Genomic DNA, 15923 nt, shown 5'->3' with positions numbered 1-15923 from the left:
CCTTAGAGATCCTGTGCTCCCTCTTCAAGGAGACTTGATGCCTCTGGACATTTGAATCTAGAACAGCATAAGACGTCATAACACACCTGACTTTCGCCCTGATGAAGTCACAGGAAGTAGGTAAAATACAGAAACATGGTAAGTGCAAGTGTGATAAATAATTCCAAAATCTTACCAGGGCAAGAAAGGGGCGGGCTACGGAAATGTGAGATGTAGGATAGGATTGTTGTTGCAGCCCATGGTGATTCCAAAATGATGCCCCTTTCCCTGTTACCATGTCACAGAATGTCTGTCCAACACTTCTTTGTGTGCCACTGTGGGTGGAGGGTCCACAGAAGTGCATTTATGTCTACTCCGATCATGGTTGCTACTCTCAGGACAGCTGAGCATCCCAGGGACATATTGGTCACTAAAAAATCTTTAAAGTTTCCAAGGCAACCCCCGGTGACAACTACCACACACCTATGCCCTCCCAATCGCACTATTCGCTCGGTCACAATTCCAATACATAACAGAACTAATATTCTTTCATAAAAATAATTGCAAACAAAGACTTAAATCAGGAAAAGTTAGCTATCTGTGAAATTTGACATAGAAACACCTGTGACCTTCAAGGGTAACACACAATATTCTTGGAAATCGATTTACAAACAGGTAGGTTGAGACACACAATGTTGTTAATACAACTAAAACAAATGCTGTTGCTAAAAGTAGTCAATTGCTTGAATTTTCGGTATGTAACACAGAGTTTTAAAAAAAAGGAGAGTTCAGAAAAGATTATTGTAAAGGATGTCAAATTCGAACACTAAAGTAGGTCAGAACTTGCAAGTCCTCACATGCCCAGGGCAAGCACAGAGTACAGTATTCTGAAACAGCACTATCTACAAGCTATCACGTCTTTTTCACTTCATACTTTTTGAAACAATATATCACCTATGTTTTATTGTATCATTAAACAACAAATTGATAGGACAGGCACAAAAGAATTCGAATAATGAAAATTAAATTAGGGAGAACATTAACAAGAATGTAATGCAGTCTGGAAGAATCGAATTACCATGAAACCAGGCTCTATAGGACCTTGGCAGTTTTCTACCAAGTTCCCCTGCCCTTGAAATTACCAATACCAGGAGCATTGGTAAATCCAGGGGCACAAATACTGATCACAGGATTTGTGTGAATAACATGTGGGAATTGTGTTTTCACACCGATTGTGCATGATTTAACCTGGTGTATGAAAGCAACTTATTAATTAGAGTAGATGGGAGCACACCACAAGTAATAAAATCATCAACCTGTTAGGTCCAGTCAAAGGTTTCAGTAGTTTAAACCTGCGCTCAACCCCTAGTAGCTATGACACAGAACAGACCAGCTTATTTTAGAGACAATGTCTAGAGCATGGGTACTCACAAACTTTCTGTTGGGGGCCAAAATTACAGTGTGGTCTGTGGCCGAGGGCCGCACCGGTAGGGGTGGGGTCAGTGGGGGGCAGGGTCAGTGGGGGGCGGGGCTAGAGTAAAAAAAAATCAAACCTGTTTCAAAACATTATACAATGCTTCAATGCTGTATTTCAAAAGCAGATGTAACTACAAAGAGCACATTTTTATAATACATTTTTATTAGCAGACAATAGCAATCTTAAGAGGCATTGCATAGCTTCATATAAACTTTGACCCTAAATCCCATCACAGTCTCTCTTTTTCTCAGTCAGTCAGTCTCTCTCTCTGTCAGTCAGTCTCTCTGTCAGTCAGTCTCCCTCTCTCTCTGTCAGTCAGTCTCTCTCTGTCAGTCAGTCTCTCTCTCAGTCAGTCTCTCTCTGTCAGTCAGTCTCTCTCTCTCTCAGTCAGTCTCAGTCAGTAAGTCTCTCTCTCTATTAGTCAGTCATTCAGTCTCTCTGTCAGTCTCTCTCAGTCAGTCTCTCTCTCTCAGTTAGTCTCTCTCTCTCTCAGTCAGTCAGTCTCTGTCTCCCTCAGTCAGCCAGTCTCTCTCTCTCTGTCAGTCTCTCTTCTCTTAGTCAGTCAGTCTCTCTCTGTCAGCCAGTCTCTCTCTCTCTCTGTCAGTCAGTCTCTCTCAGTCAGTCAGTCTCTCTCTCCCTCGGTCAGTCAGTCTCTCTCTCTCTCTGTCTGTCAGTCTCTCTCAGTCAGTCAGTCTCTCTCTGTCAGTCAGTCCCTCTCTCTCTCTGTCAGTCAGTCTTTCTCAGTCAGTCAGTCTCTCTCTCCCTAAGTCAGTCAGTATCTCTCTTTTTCTCTCTGTCAGTCTCTCTGTCTCTGTCAGACAGTTTCTCTCTCCCTCAGTCAGTCAGTCTCTCTCTCCCTCAGTCAGTCAGTCTCTCTCTCTCTTAGTCAGTCAGTCTCTCTCTCTCTCAGTCAGTAGTCTCTCTAAGTCAGTCGGTCTCTCTCTCCTTCTATCTGCCAGTCTCTCTCTCAGTCAGTCAGTTTCTCAGTCAGTCAGTATCTCAGTAAGTCAGTCTCTCTCTCTACTCTCTCTCCACTCTCTTTACACTCTCTCTCTCCACTCTCTCTCTCCCTTTCTCTCTGTCTCTCTCTCTCCACTCTCTCTGGGGGGCTATGGGTACATTACCTGCAAGGTCTGCGGGCTGCCAAGGAAGGCCTGCCTGGCCGCTGGCAGTCCGCGGGCCGTACTAAGTGTACCACAGGTGTAGAGCATTTAGAAATACCAAAAGAGTTAAAAAGTCAGAGACACAACACAGTAAAAACCCCACTACAATGTACAGAAATAGACACCAAAGTGACAAAAGTTCAATAAGGGAAACCAAAGATATGATTTTTTTAAATGTAAGGAAAAATAGCACCAAAAAAGCAAAAAGTGCTACTGATGTTATATGAAAAAAGTAGACTGGTGCATAGGTGTGATTTGAGGACAACCGTGATTGAGCCCTGGTTGGACAGATTAAGTGCATTGGTCAGGTTAAAGTCTTGAAGTCAAAAAGTTTCAAAATGTTTTGAAGACCCAACACAGAAAAGGACTTTGTCACCCTTTGGCATGAAAAATTCTCCCTGGGTTGGCTGCTGCTGAAACTGTCGACAATGGTATGGAACCATAGGGCAGATACTTGATGCAGGTGGATCTTACTAGAGCCCTGAAGCTTTGGTGAGTTGTTAGTGAAAGCTTTCTAAGGCCCGACGCAGAATAAGGATTAGTCATTTTTTCAGAAGTGCTGGGAGTCTTTATCGGAATCAAGCTGAAATCGAATCTGATACTGTGGAACCGTAGGTCAGATACGTTTTTCGTCTCGGTCCCTCTGCATCTCGGGAGAAAAGGTTTTCCAAAGTTTCTGAACTTTCTTCTGGTACGCAAACACCGGAGCACATATAAAAGGGCCGCAAGACCACAGAGAGAGCACTAAGAGGCTCCAAGGATGTTGAGAAGAGAACAACAGCAAAGTCCAGTTCATGTCCAGCTAAAATTGGTCAGCTCAGCATTTCCAGGAAAGGACCTCTTGCAGCTTGATATGTCCCTTTAGCCACGCAGGCGGTCAGAAAACTGACCCTTGGAGTCCACTTCTTTGCCCTGGGTACACGAAGGAGCAAGCCTCGTCCTTCGGGGGCTCTTCTTTGGCACTCAAAGCAGCCCCAGTCCTCTTGTGATCTTCCACAGGTCCATAATGTGTACTGAGGCTGGTACCTTGGTATTCCACAATTATGCCTGGCACCAGCTTGTGGGTGGGGGAACTCCTGATTACCCCCTATTACTCCCTAACCAATGGGTTGAAAGCTCCCTGGGGCCATCCTACCCACTGTTTCAGCAGTTCCTGTTTGCCCTACTGCGAACAATCCCACAGTACTCATCACTCTTAGAATCCAAGATGGAAAACATGTGTACAGGATGTGTGCCCACCTAAAGGTGCGGTCAACGGAATGAGCAGTCCCCTCTTCTGTGGTTCACTCAAAACTGGTTCTAGGGGTTGCTTCTTTCCTACTGAGTTTCATGCCAACCTGACTAGGGTCACAAAAGACTGCTTCCTCCAGGTCTCAGTGGCATTTACTTGTGAAAGGGCTGATCCCCTTTGAACTGAATGAAGTTCTTGGGTCCATCATAACTGGTCTTCTCTCAAAGGGTAGAAAAACACCTGAATACACCCAGGTCATGGTCTCTGCTCGGGGAGTAGATTTCACACACCTTTCACACCTGATTCATGCCAAGTACAGGAAGAGCAGTGGTTGGAGAGCTACCACAAATTGGCCTTCAGCCGCTTCAGGTAGGGAAAATATAACTTTCAAAAAGTTACATTTCCCATATATTTATTAAAAGTCTGACTTTCCCGTTAAATTGGACCTATTATGTGACTTTTCCTATGTTCTAGATACAGTCTGACCAGTGACAATCTAGGTTTGGGGTCCATTTACTGTTGGAACATGCCATTTTTCATTCCACACTTGTTCTCCGTTTGCGTATTAGGCACCCTACCTTAAGGTCTGAAAGGTGTGCTTAGGGATGACTTATTTAGTATTTTAAATCGGGTTGTCTTACCTGCCAAAAGGTCTGTGCAACAGGAGTCACACTGCTACTGTTCAGCTACACAGGGTAGGCCTGAAGCCATCTTTCTACTTGGCACATTAGGGGTTGGCACAATAGGTGCTACAGTCCGTGGGTGGCATTTAACTTTTCATGTCATGGGTGTAGTTTCAATGCCATATACTATGGTCTTATAGAAATGTTTAATAGGCTATTTAGGGGTTAACCAGGTCTTACAAGTTAAAGGGGTGAGAGCATATACTCTGGGGACTGGACAGAAGTGCCCCATTGTGCAGAGCCTAAAAACCAGCAGTAGAATTCAGCAACAAAATGGGGCTGACCAGGCAACAAAGTTTTGTTTATCACACATGGTATTTCGCCTAAAGCGTTCAGCTGCATTCAAGAAGACAACATTTCTAGATGAAGTACTCTTGATCACAGGTGTTCTTGCAGATCTTGTAATGCTGATGAGGCTCATAACTTATTTTACTGGTAATCAACAAATGTTCCATTTGTACACAATTATAAATAAAGAGTCTATATTTTCATTATTAAGACAAAACCTGTCACTATGCTGGTGGGACCAGCCCTAGAACCTTGATTTTGTATTGGACTGAGATCTGAGTGCATTATCATTTGTAACAGCTTCCAGTTCCCTGAAAATGGAGCAATTTGATTAACAATGTGGATGTCTAGAATTTGATCATAATTCTTAGATAATGTAGAATGTGGATAAAATGCCCAAACCGCTCAAGAATTCCTCAAAAATGAGCTGCCACCTTGTCATAAATAAATATACCTTATTCACCATACTGGCTAAGAACTCTAACTATAAGTAAGTTTCATAGACAAACCTTGACAACTCTTTGAAAAGCATTGACAGGACTCTTCAAAAGCAAGAAGACATCCTGCAGAAGGTCATCATGTATAAATTAAACCACAACGATTACACATTTCGCTTTATGACCATATTCTTCAGAACATAAGCCATATTTTTTTTTTATGGGAGAAATATGTAAATACATTATTTATTTACCTAATGTACATTGCGTTTTTTTGCTGACATTAACGCAACAAATATCAACATTTTGGTTTCGGCTACTACAAAGGCATCGAATGTTATTAGCAACTTTGAGGTGAATTATTAAAGGAGAAAATAAACTATTTATCATAAACTTACCAACACTCGTTATCTTTTGACTGACAAGATCTTGCAGTAAAGCTCCAATGGCCGGGTTGTGTCTTGAATACAACTCGTACCGGTTAATTCCAATGTGGAATTTTAGCCAGTTTGGATAGGAATCAACAGAGGTTTCTCCAGTAGGTACAAATTCTTCTTCTTCATTTGCTTCATTGCCTTCATTTTGCCTGAAATAGTTCAGAAAAGGGTATTTTACATGCTGCCGGGTTTCAACTCAACCAAAGTAGGTCAGAGCCTACACAACAAAGGCTGCCCGGAGCAAGGCACAGAGCTTAGCATCTGTGTAAACAAAACTATAACAGCATGACAATCACATTGTTCTAAAACACATTCAAACGCAAACTGGAGCCTGAACTATGCATAAAGACATGGCTGAGATACAGATTTCATATGATAGTTAATAAATATGAGTGACCAAAATTGCAGTGTTGGTGACCTTGTTAATTAACCACAACAACTACAAGTAGTCAGTGAAGCATGTAAACTATCAACTTTATCAAAATAAACTCATATTATTGTATTAGATTTTATGATAACCAATAACAGTGGTTGGCATTTAATTAAATTACATTGACTTTAACCCCTCCCATGCTCATGACGAGCTGAGCTCGTCATGAGCCACGGTGCTCCGGTGCTCATGACGAGCTCAGCTCGTCATGGCCCGTAGAACACACATGTGTGGGGAGAATTCCCCTGCTGTGCTGAGCGTTCCACTGGAGCCGGTGCACCAGTGACGAGCTCAGCTCGTCATGAGCACAGGAGTGCCGTGCCTCATGACGAGCTGAGCTCGTCATGAGCATGCGGGCGCTGTGCGTGCCCCCCACCCCCCCAGCACAGCGGGGGAATAACCCCTGAAGCGAAGGGGTTAAAGAATGCCACATTATTGCTATCTCATCTCCTTCAAAAAATATGAAAATGTTTTAATAATGCCAGATGATGACTGCAATGAGGGTAATAGTAATGCCGGAATAACTACTTTTTGGGAAAATATTAGAGGTAATAAAAATTCTTATCAGAAACATTCTAACATTAGAGCAAGGCCATTTCATTTATCACTCCTACTCTGATCTCACAAGGTTGAGATTGTGTAAGTGTTAGAAATTAGGCTAAAGGTTGACTGGGGTGAGAGCCCTGGTCAGCAGGCAATCACAATCATAGTCAGGGTAAGGCGCTATCAAACCCCAAATTAACCTGTGCTCAACCATCTGGCAGCTTGGCACAGAGCAGTCAGGCTAAACTTACAGGCCATATATAATGTATTTGTGCAACACTTCACAGCAAATCAGTGAAAACACCACACGAAAACATCCCACACCAGGTTAAAAAAATAGACCTAATTTTCATTAAAAAAAGAAAAGACAAAAATATAATCAGGAGAACCGTAGATATCCAATTTGAAAGAATTCGAAGGAAAAAGCTTATAAAAGTGCAAAGTGTCAACTGTGGTTATCTGGTTGTGCTGGACCGCACCAAGTTCAGGCTAAAGGCGAAGGGGCATGGGCCGGCTACAGGGACCCACCTAGGTCCGCAGAACACAGTACCTTAAATTCTGGTGCTTGGTCTGCCTTGCATTGCAAGAGCGCATGTTGCCTGAGGCTAGGTCGAAGGAAGTGGTGCAGCAAGGCATTGCGGGGTTTGATGTTGGATTGCTTCGGTTCCGAGGACCTGTGTGGGGAAGCTTTGCGGGGCTTTGTGTCACTTTGCGTCGGTTCCAAGGAGCTGTGCAGCAAGGCTGTGCAGTGCTTTGCATCGGTTCTGAGGAGCTGTGTTGCGAAGTTTGGCGGAGCCTTGCATCAGTTTGCGGCAGTTCCGAAGAGATGGCAGAGGTGTAGCAAGGCTTTGAAGGGCTTAGCGTCGCTCTGCATTGATTCCGATGAGGCTGGCAGCTGTACAGCGAATCTTGCGGGGCTTACCGTCACTTTGTGTCGGTTACAATGTGGACCACAGCTGGGCTTGGCAGGAGCGCCTTCAGGCCCCACTTCCAAGGGCCCAGGACTATGGTGGCAACACTTGAGAGGGCAGGACTCACAGATGACAGAGTCTAGGTTCTGGGATCAAGGTTGTTGGAAGTCTGTTATGCCCCTGACGCTTCTGATCAGTGAGCCAGCCAACTATCCCTTGTAGTCACTCTGGGTTCAAGAGATGCAGGTTCAGTCCTTCTCACCCAGGCAAGAGGGCAGCAGGTAAGCACAGCAGGGAAACATCCCTTTGGAGCAGCAGCATTTCAGAGCAGCAGCCCAGCAGAGTGGCAGAGTATGCACAGGTCCAGAAGTGTAAGGAAGAGTTGGTGTCTGAGGTCCTTCTTTTATACACTGGGGCCATGGTTCTGGAAGTTGGGAGAAGCTTCTAGACAGTGGTGTTGAGGTGCATAGAATCCCCTAAATCCCCTGCCTTGGCTCCAAGCTGGCTGAAGTGATAATGCAGGGTTGTTAGTTTGTTTGTGCGGAGACAGGACACAGTCTATTCTAGTGGGCCCAGCTCTTCTCTCCCATCTTGCCAGCAATAGTTCTTTCAGTCACATCTAAGCTCTCCATTGTGTCTGGTGGTCTAGGAGAAATACACAAAGTCCAACCACACCCAGCTACGTGATCGGAGACAGGCAGCAGGCACCAAATGGCTAAGACAATAAAATGCCAACTTTCTAAAAGTAGGGAAAAAAAGGGGTGTTGGGCCAGTTTATTGTCAGCAAGGCTAGGCCACTAATATGAAACAAAAACAACAAGCCAATACGGACAATACCCTATGCACCTTAGTACTGGTTGGTAGTGGCAAAGTGCTCAGAGTCCTAAGACCAACAATAATAGGTCTAGCAAAATGGAAGAGGAGAGGCAAAAGGTTTGAGAAAAGACCACCCTGAGGCTGACAGTTCTCACAGTAAGCTTCTCATTCAGAAGGCCAGTGGATTAGGGTAACCTGTCACCTTTATCTAGACAGGCTTTGAGGGTACAGGTTAACCCGGCAGGAGCTGACTCACATGATATCTGCTGCTTTCCCAAATCCAAAGCCTAGTATTTATAATAGGTGAAATTAGGGCAGGATATTCTACAAACTAGTATGCAAAATGATGGGCATAGTGTATAGATAAGTGTAAAATATAGGCTTGCTTTTCATAAAACTGATTTGCGGTGTGTGTGGGGGGGTGTGTGTGCTTGCGTGCATGAGTGTATGCGTGTATGTCTGTCTGTGAGCGAGACAGTTGGAGAGTTGAGTGTGTCTGCAGATGTGCCAAATCACACAGTGCCACCATGTGTCATCTGATATCCGCTTTCTTCACATGGTCACCCTGTGAAGAGCAGATACCACATAATGGCAGGCAAGGTGAGGTAGAAAGCTGTGCACTGGGTGAGTTTCCAGGGTTGGTATGGAAAGTGGGCTGAATTACTTCCCTGGCAGTTCTTGGTTAAGCTCCACTTCCTCCAAGGCCCCACTCCCTCCTCACAATGTGACTTTTTTAAGTTGGCATGTCTGGGTTTGGGTGACAATTTGTGTGTGTTTTTGCAGGTGTGAGAGGGAGAGAGAGTTTGCGCTTGTGAGTTTGTGTGCGTTTCTGCATGCTTATGTGTTTGTGTGTGTGAGAGAGAGTATGTTTGTGTGTGTGAGGGGGTGAGTGTGTGGTTAATCTATCACTTTATAGAATAACCTACACACAGGGCTCTAGTTGGGGTACCACTCGGGTGGACGGTGTCCCCCCTCTTATTTTACCGGGGGGACACCGTCCCCCCTGCCAAACAGCTGGACTTCACTCTTTGGCCTCTATGGGACGAGGAGCTTGGCACCTGTCGTGACGTCACTTCCTGTTGTGACGTCACTTCTGGTGACAGCGTCCCCACTTCTTTTTTTACGACTTTTGCCCTGCCTACACATATGTGTACCTATTTAACTGTGAAACTTTAGTTCGATAGGAAATAAGGGACCTCGCACTGACAGCCAGCACTTTTCAACTGTGCTGTTACAGAACTCCCCGATAGCTTATCACACCCAGATATGAAAATGCATCAGATTGTTTTAGAGTATACATCACATAACCATCAAAGCTCCAAATTTATTTCCTTAATTTCGTGTAATCCCGAAGTAGCTTCCCCTTTAACGGTTACTTGATATCGGGGCCTTCTACATGCTTCATTTGCTTTCCTCGCCACCCTACCTTCAGTTTACTACATGGCTGTAGTTTATGCAGTGGCCTGCTAAGTACCAATGCCATCAGGTGATTGGATTGCCGGATGTGACGAAGACCAATTCCTTTTCCATGCAGTTATCTATCATAATAGGACCAAACGAGGGAGAAGACACAGGTTTGAGCGTAGCGGAACACATCGCAAGAAGCGAGCTGGACCGTTCTACCTCTAAACTCTTTAAATACCATTTACCACTTACAATAAGGTAGGTAATGTCTTTTTAAGCCTCGTTTAGATTTACAATTTTATATTCACATTTTCTATTGACGATATTTTATAAACACAAGATAACACTCCTCTAAGAAAAGCAGAGATGTTTGGCACATCCCCCTCAGGGCCCCATGGCACAGCCCCTAGCCTTGGGTCCTATAGGGCATTCAAACATGATGTAGACATGATATGGACAGTGAAGTGGTGTGGCTCACTGGATAGAGGCGGCAGACCCGGAAGCAGAGGATGGCCCGGGACCAGGGTTCAACGCGGCAGGGTCGTGGACCAGGGTCATCGGACTCGATAATTCTGGCCTCGGTGCCTACTCTAACCAGGGATCACACTCGGCAACTCTGGGCATTAGCTTGCCTCATCTCCACAACGGCCCCCACATACGCCGGGGATGCCTGGTTTCACCTTGGAGATACCCAGTAGGGACCATCTCACAGGGAAAGCCAGGACGGGTTCCCCAGCGGTCTACAGCGCGGAGATACCCCACAGATTCAGGCGCTTTACAAAACATCATTACTTTACAAGACAAGACATCATATGGAATAACGTAACACCGCCCGCCCTTTCATGTTTCCTTCTCAGTTGATTAGCATGCAGCCATGCGTCCCCCTGGGTTTAGGTGAATGGCAGAGTCTGCATCTACACCTTTAAGGAAAAGATCGGGGTTCAATTGTGGGTCTGAGAAGCCGGGGTAACACTACACAGTCGTTCTGTCAGCTATTACTCGGAATTGAAAAGGTCCTTTTTCGAATGAATATATAAACGGAATAGTGCTATAAACCACTTGTCTGCAATATACTCCTCTTTTTCGAACCCACTCTTACAACAAAGCCTATTATTGATTTTGTTAAATGATAAATGCGATTATAAGCCCGGCCTTAATAACCGGTGCAGTCATGTGCGGCAGGCAGCGAAATTACCGACAGTGATGATGACAGATCCGCGGGCTACTTGTTAGGACATCAAAGACTTTGCTTCTGGGAGATGTGCATAAAAGCCTTTCTGCAATATCAAAAACCGATTTATATTTTGTGTTCGCGGGAGCGCTTTATACAGGAGTACTTTTTCTGTATACGAGCAGGAAAGTGTCACACAAGGTTCATGCCTGTGGACCAGTGTTGTGTGTGTTTGTAGGGATGTGGTTGTGGCTGGTTTGCTGAATCCAGAGTGTGATGGGAAAGTGGCGTGGAGAAAAAGAATGGTACAGTGATAAACAGCACGACGTGCAGTTGATTTAATATAACATTTTACATATCTATACAGTCACATACATTTCCCATTCGAGGCATAAAGGAAGTCGCCCACAATCACACAATGTGCGATCAAGTAATGATGCCGAGATTAATAACACTTCTTTCTGAATTTCAAAGTCGGAGAATTAACCACAAGGTTCAATTTACTTCATGACGACATGTGTATATTGCCTTTTTTCTGAGAAGCTGCACATGTGAATATGGCCTAACTGAACCAGAAACACGTGTCGTCATATGAAACCATGCCTGTGATATTCGAAATCCTCTTGCCCGTAGATAATGGGTGTATTGCCTGCCTTCCGGGGCCTGCGGTTATTGCAGCAGTTAATACTGCAGTCACACCATTTACATGTGATTAAAGAGCAGCTTTTGATATTACAGAATGTACGAGTCCTCCCTTCATGCACATCAGAAGGATGAAATGTTGAGCAGGCCTAAGCAAGGTTCACACTACCCATCATTGAACATATAAATAACTCAACTCTTTACTGTGGGGCCTCCTCTCCAGCTGACAGATGCTTTTCGTGAGGCCACGGTTTGGTAGATTCTGACAGGAGACACTACCATCTCCCCCGGCTTGTAAGAGGGGCTGTCGTACCAGAGACTCTTCTCAGCCCGTCCGGATCTCTCTGCTTTTACAAATGTTTTGTTTGCCATGGGAACAACTTTTTAATGCATGCAGCACGTGGGCTTGCAAAGCGGAGGCGAGATTTCAGGGACTGAGACTCAAATGAAACATAAGGTCGGCGATTTAAAAGGGCGCTGAGTACGCTCCGGGCGCGAGCACAAGCCCGGCCGGGGCGAGGCTCGTGCCCGCGCCCCGGTGCCGCGTGCCAGCCTTTAATGGCTCCGTCTGTTGCCTGGGAGGGCCCCGGTGCTCTCGGCTATTGACTTTAGAAAGCATCGAGAGACACGTGCAAGTTAATCGGTGTCCTCTGCTTCCTTCGTGGCGATGCTTTGCTGGAGTGGAGATGCCTCGGCCTCACGCCTCAGCCGCCTGAAGTGTCGGTAATGACCTCGGGGGCTGGAGGCGGGGAGGGCCGAGGCAGGTGGAGGCCACGATCCCTCCACGGGCAGTTCTTTGCCGCCAGCTCAAGAGTCCTTAAGGTCGGGCTGGGAAAGGACCATCTGCTCAGACAGTCAATGGGGCGAGTGTGCGCGCTGCCCCCGGCTCCTTCACAGCCTCACCCCGGCGAATGGCAACCTCTCGCCAACACACACACTTGCTTCCGTCTAGTACTGAGACATGTCAGAGCGTGCTGCGGTTTAATGACCTAACAGCACGGTGTCTGCTCCTTGTCAGCGGGACTCTGCAGTACATGCAGCAGGTGACATAGGAAAGGATGTCTAAACACCGCAAATTACTATTATTTTAGAGAGAAATTAAGTAGACGGTGCTGTTGATAGGTGGTACTGCACAGCCTTACACCTGTGCAGGTGGATGCGGACATGCCTTGCCTGTGGGGGCAAAACTGAGTAGGTTTATCTGTGGGCTGCTTCTACCGGCATCTCATCCATGCCTACGGGATTGAGGTGTTCACTGCCCAGAGGCAATTGAAATAAAATGCAAAGTGAGCAAACGTATCCATGTATGTGACTGACTAGCTGAACATGCCACCTTTCCAATGTATCAGTCGTTGAGTCTACCTGTCTCCCTACTTACCGACCCATCTGCCTGCCTGCCTGTCTGTCTGCTTATCTATCTATCTATCTATCTATCTATCTATCTATCTATCTATCTATCTATCTATCTATCTATCTATCTATCTATCTACCTACCTACCTACCTACCTGCCTGCCTGCCTGCCTGCCTGCCTGCCTGCCTGCCTGCCTGCCTGCCTGTCTGTCTGTCTGTCTGTCTATCTATCTATCTATCTATCTATTTTTCTATGTACTGCTGTCTGTCTGCCTACCTGTCTGTCTCTATCTAGCTATCTCAGTACCCATCTGTCTTACTACCTATATATCTCTGTCTATGTATATCTATTTATATATCACCCCTCTGTCTAACTAAAGCTCTGTCTTCCCATCTATCCATTCTATTATCGGGTTATCGCCCGGCCCAGCTGGCAGTCTACCTGAATATCTAAAACTTTGTATTACGAGCAATAAAGGACCCCAACATCCATCGCTTCCCGTCAGTGTGACCCCATGCACCGTCACACCCCTCAAACCCCCACTGCCACTCACCACTCTTGGTTCCCAGCTGCCTTGGGGTTGAACCTTATGTCGCTGTTGACGTTGAACAAGACGTCGTCTTCCGTCAGGTCCGGGGGGTTGACCTTATAGAGGGGGTGCTCGAAGAGCGCCCCCAGCCTCGAGTACCCCCGATCTGCGTGCGCCTTGCTGACACCTCCGTCCCGAATGAGCTCTTTCTGGTTCAGGTCCCTGCCCAGGCCGTAGGGCTCCGGCCTCCGGAAGGCCTCCCCCTTCTCCAGGGCGCCCATCAGCTTCTCCAGCGAGTGCGAGGACAGGTTGGAGCTGGGGTCGCTGCTGAAGTCCTGCAGGATGCGCAGCGTGTGCTTGTTGGGCCAGCCCGACTCAGCCCCGCTCTTAGTCCTCTGCTTGCCCCAGCCCTGCGCCTCCTCGCTGGGCTTCTGGGCGCACGAGCAGCCGGCGGTGGCGTCCGTGCCCACCGCGCGCTTCTCCAGCTTTGGTAGTAGGTCGATCATAATATGCATCGTGCAGGCGATCAAAAACACCATCAGGATCAGCACCCTGAACTTGCGCACCAAAATCATTTTCATTTCCAGGATTGCAAATAAATTAAGACTTTTTTTTTCTTTTAAATATATACTTAATGTAAGCTCTTTCACAGAAAAAGCCTTACTTTGCGTTGAGAAAAAAATATATATAAATCATTTAAGTCAATAAAGTTCTCTTCGTATATTTCAGGAAATAAATAATCTGAAGACGGTAGGTACTCATATGGTTCGGTTCTCAAATAATTGGCACTAGCAGAGCCATAAAATTGGCATCAAAAAAGGAAAAGATCTAATTAACGAACACACGTGCAAGATATTGAATTTCGAAGCAGGGCGCTCTTATTCATGGAGGGATACATCCATTTGTTTCTATTCAGGAATTTGAAAGCACGGCAGGGAGAAATGGGAACACCGCTTTACCTAAGGAGTCAGGAGATAAATAAAAAAAATCCAGTATTTTCGTCCCCGGTTGACAGATGTTCCACATGTCTCGAGAACCGCTCCTGGGTGCAGCAGCCGGCTCGCCCCTTTTTTTCTGCGAGTCCCTCACAAACATTGAGAGAAAAAGGCCGGCTTGTGTTCTGCTTCCTCCCACCCCGGCTGGGCAGCATCCATCGCGCCCGGTGCCTCAGCGCGCGCGGTGTTGACTCCGGTGGGCGCGCGGCTCCTCTCTCCTCCCGGCTGCGGTGGCGGCGGCGGGCTGGCGCGCGGCAGCGCTGCACATTCCCCCTCGCGCGCTTGGCACAAACAACAGGCAGAAAAAGCGGCGTGTCTCTCGAGGCTCCCCCCGCGCCCCGGTCGCAATGATGGCCCCCCTGAGAGCTAGGAGTCCAGAGGCAGAGGAGGAAGGGAGAGAGAAGTCTTTGGCAGGTGCAGAGGTCCCCTCTCGGCTGCTGCTGAATGCCGGGGACTGCTCGGGCTCGTAGTGCTGCGGCTCCTGCCTTCGGTGGGTGTGTTAAATATTATGAGCCAGCCGTGAATCCAGCCTTCCACACGTCACAGCTAAGAGATTGGCTAAATCAGCGCTACGGTGATAGTAACAGGAACAGCCTCGACCGAATGCACTGTTTTTTGCACTCCTGCTGCTCCGAGGAGGGCAGGGAGAGGGCGTCAGATTCTCGGAGGTCTGCAAAAAAAATCTCTCCGCTCACACCGGCTGCGCTGTAATGGTACAGTCTGGCGGCCCCGCGCCCGGGAGCGCGAGGCCTGCCGTGTCATCGTCTGAATGATAGAGGCTGCGTCTCTACAGCATCATGTTAAAATTACTACTACCGGCCGACTGAAAAAATAGATCAAAATTAAAACCTTGTGTGCGTCTTCTTAAGGAAGGAAAGCTGGACTCGGTTTGATGTTTTACGGCCTATAGCTGTCTTGAGAAACATTCCAGGCTCATAATAGAACTCTGGCAATAAACTTAAATGAAACTTCCTATCTCTCCAGACACTGACATGAAAACAATTATGTCCACCAGAACCAACGTTCATTAGTTTTTCTTAAGTGCCACAAAACTCTACACGCCTTTGCCATGCAAGGTAGGAGACATACCTTAGTGCAGTGGTACAGGGACCCCTGGAGGGCGTCTGCTCAGGGGGTCCACGACTGCTTGGAACATTAAATTATATTAACACTTCAATACATTTGTTTTTTGTATCAAAGAACATATTTTAATATTTGTGCACTTGTTTGCTGGATGCTTGCTTCTGTATTTTTGTGTATTGTTGTGAGTTTCCGATCATCAGAATTGCTTAAGCCAGGGTCCCAGGCTTCTAGTAATGACTCATTGGGGGTCTCCGGATTCCCATGGTGATTCAGTGGGGAAGGGGGGGGGGGGGGGTCCATGGATCCCAGTAATGACTATGCAATGGTGCAAGAAATCAAGAGTATAAGAACC

The 15923-nt window shown here is 46.5% G+C and overlaps 1 protein-coding gene across 1 annotated transcript in view; it reads right to left on the bottom strand.

The window, feature by feature from the left end:
- FAM20C (FAM20C golgi associated secretory pathway kinase) overlaps positions 1–14962 on the bottom strand; it is a 192500-nt gene extending 177538 nt beyond the window's left edge. Inside the window, exons 1-2 of the mRNA XM_086939727.1 lie at positions 13518–14962; positions 5657–5844 (exon numbers count right to left, since the gene is read on the bottom strand). Coding sequence (XP_086795853.1) covers positions 5657–5844; positions 13518–14074 — 745 coding nt within the window. The 5' untranslated portion in view covers positions 14075–14962. The remainder of the gene's footprint in view (positions 1–5656; positions 5845–13517) is intronic.
- Between the last annotated feature and the right edge of the window lie 961 nt (positions 14963–15923).

Source organism: Lissotriton vulgaris, chromosome 10, assembly GCF_964263255.1.
Source record: "Lissotriton vulgaris chromosome 10, aLisVul1.2, whole genome shotgun sequence".
In the NCBI taxonomy this organism is placed as follows: Eukaryota; Metazoa; Chordata; class Amphibia; order Caudata; family Salamandridae; genus Lissotriton; species Lissotriton vulgaris.
Note: the sequence above shows the minus strand (reverse complement) of the source record. Positions and strands in the feature narration are given on the sequence as shown.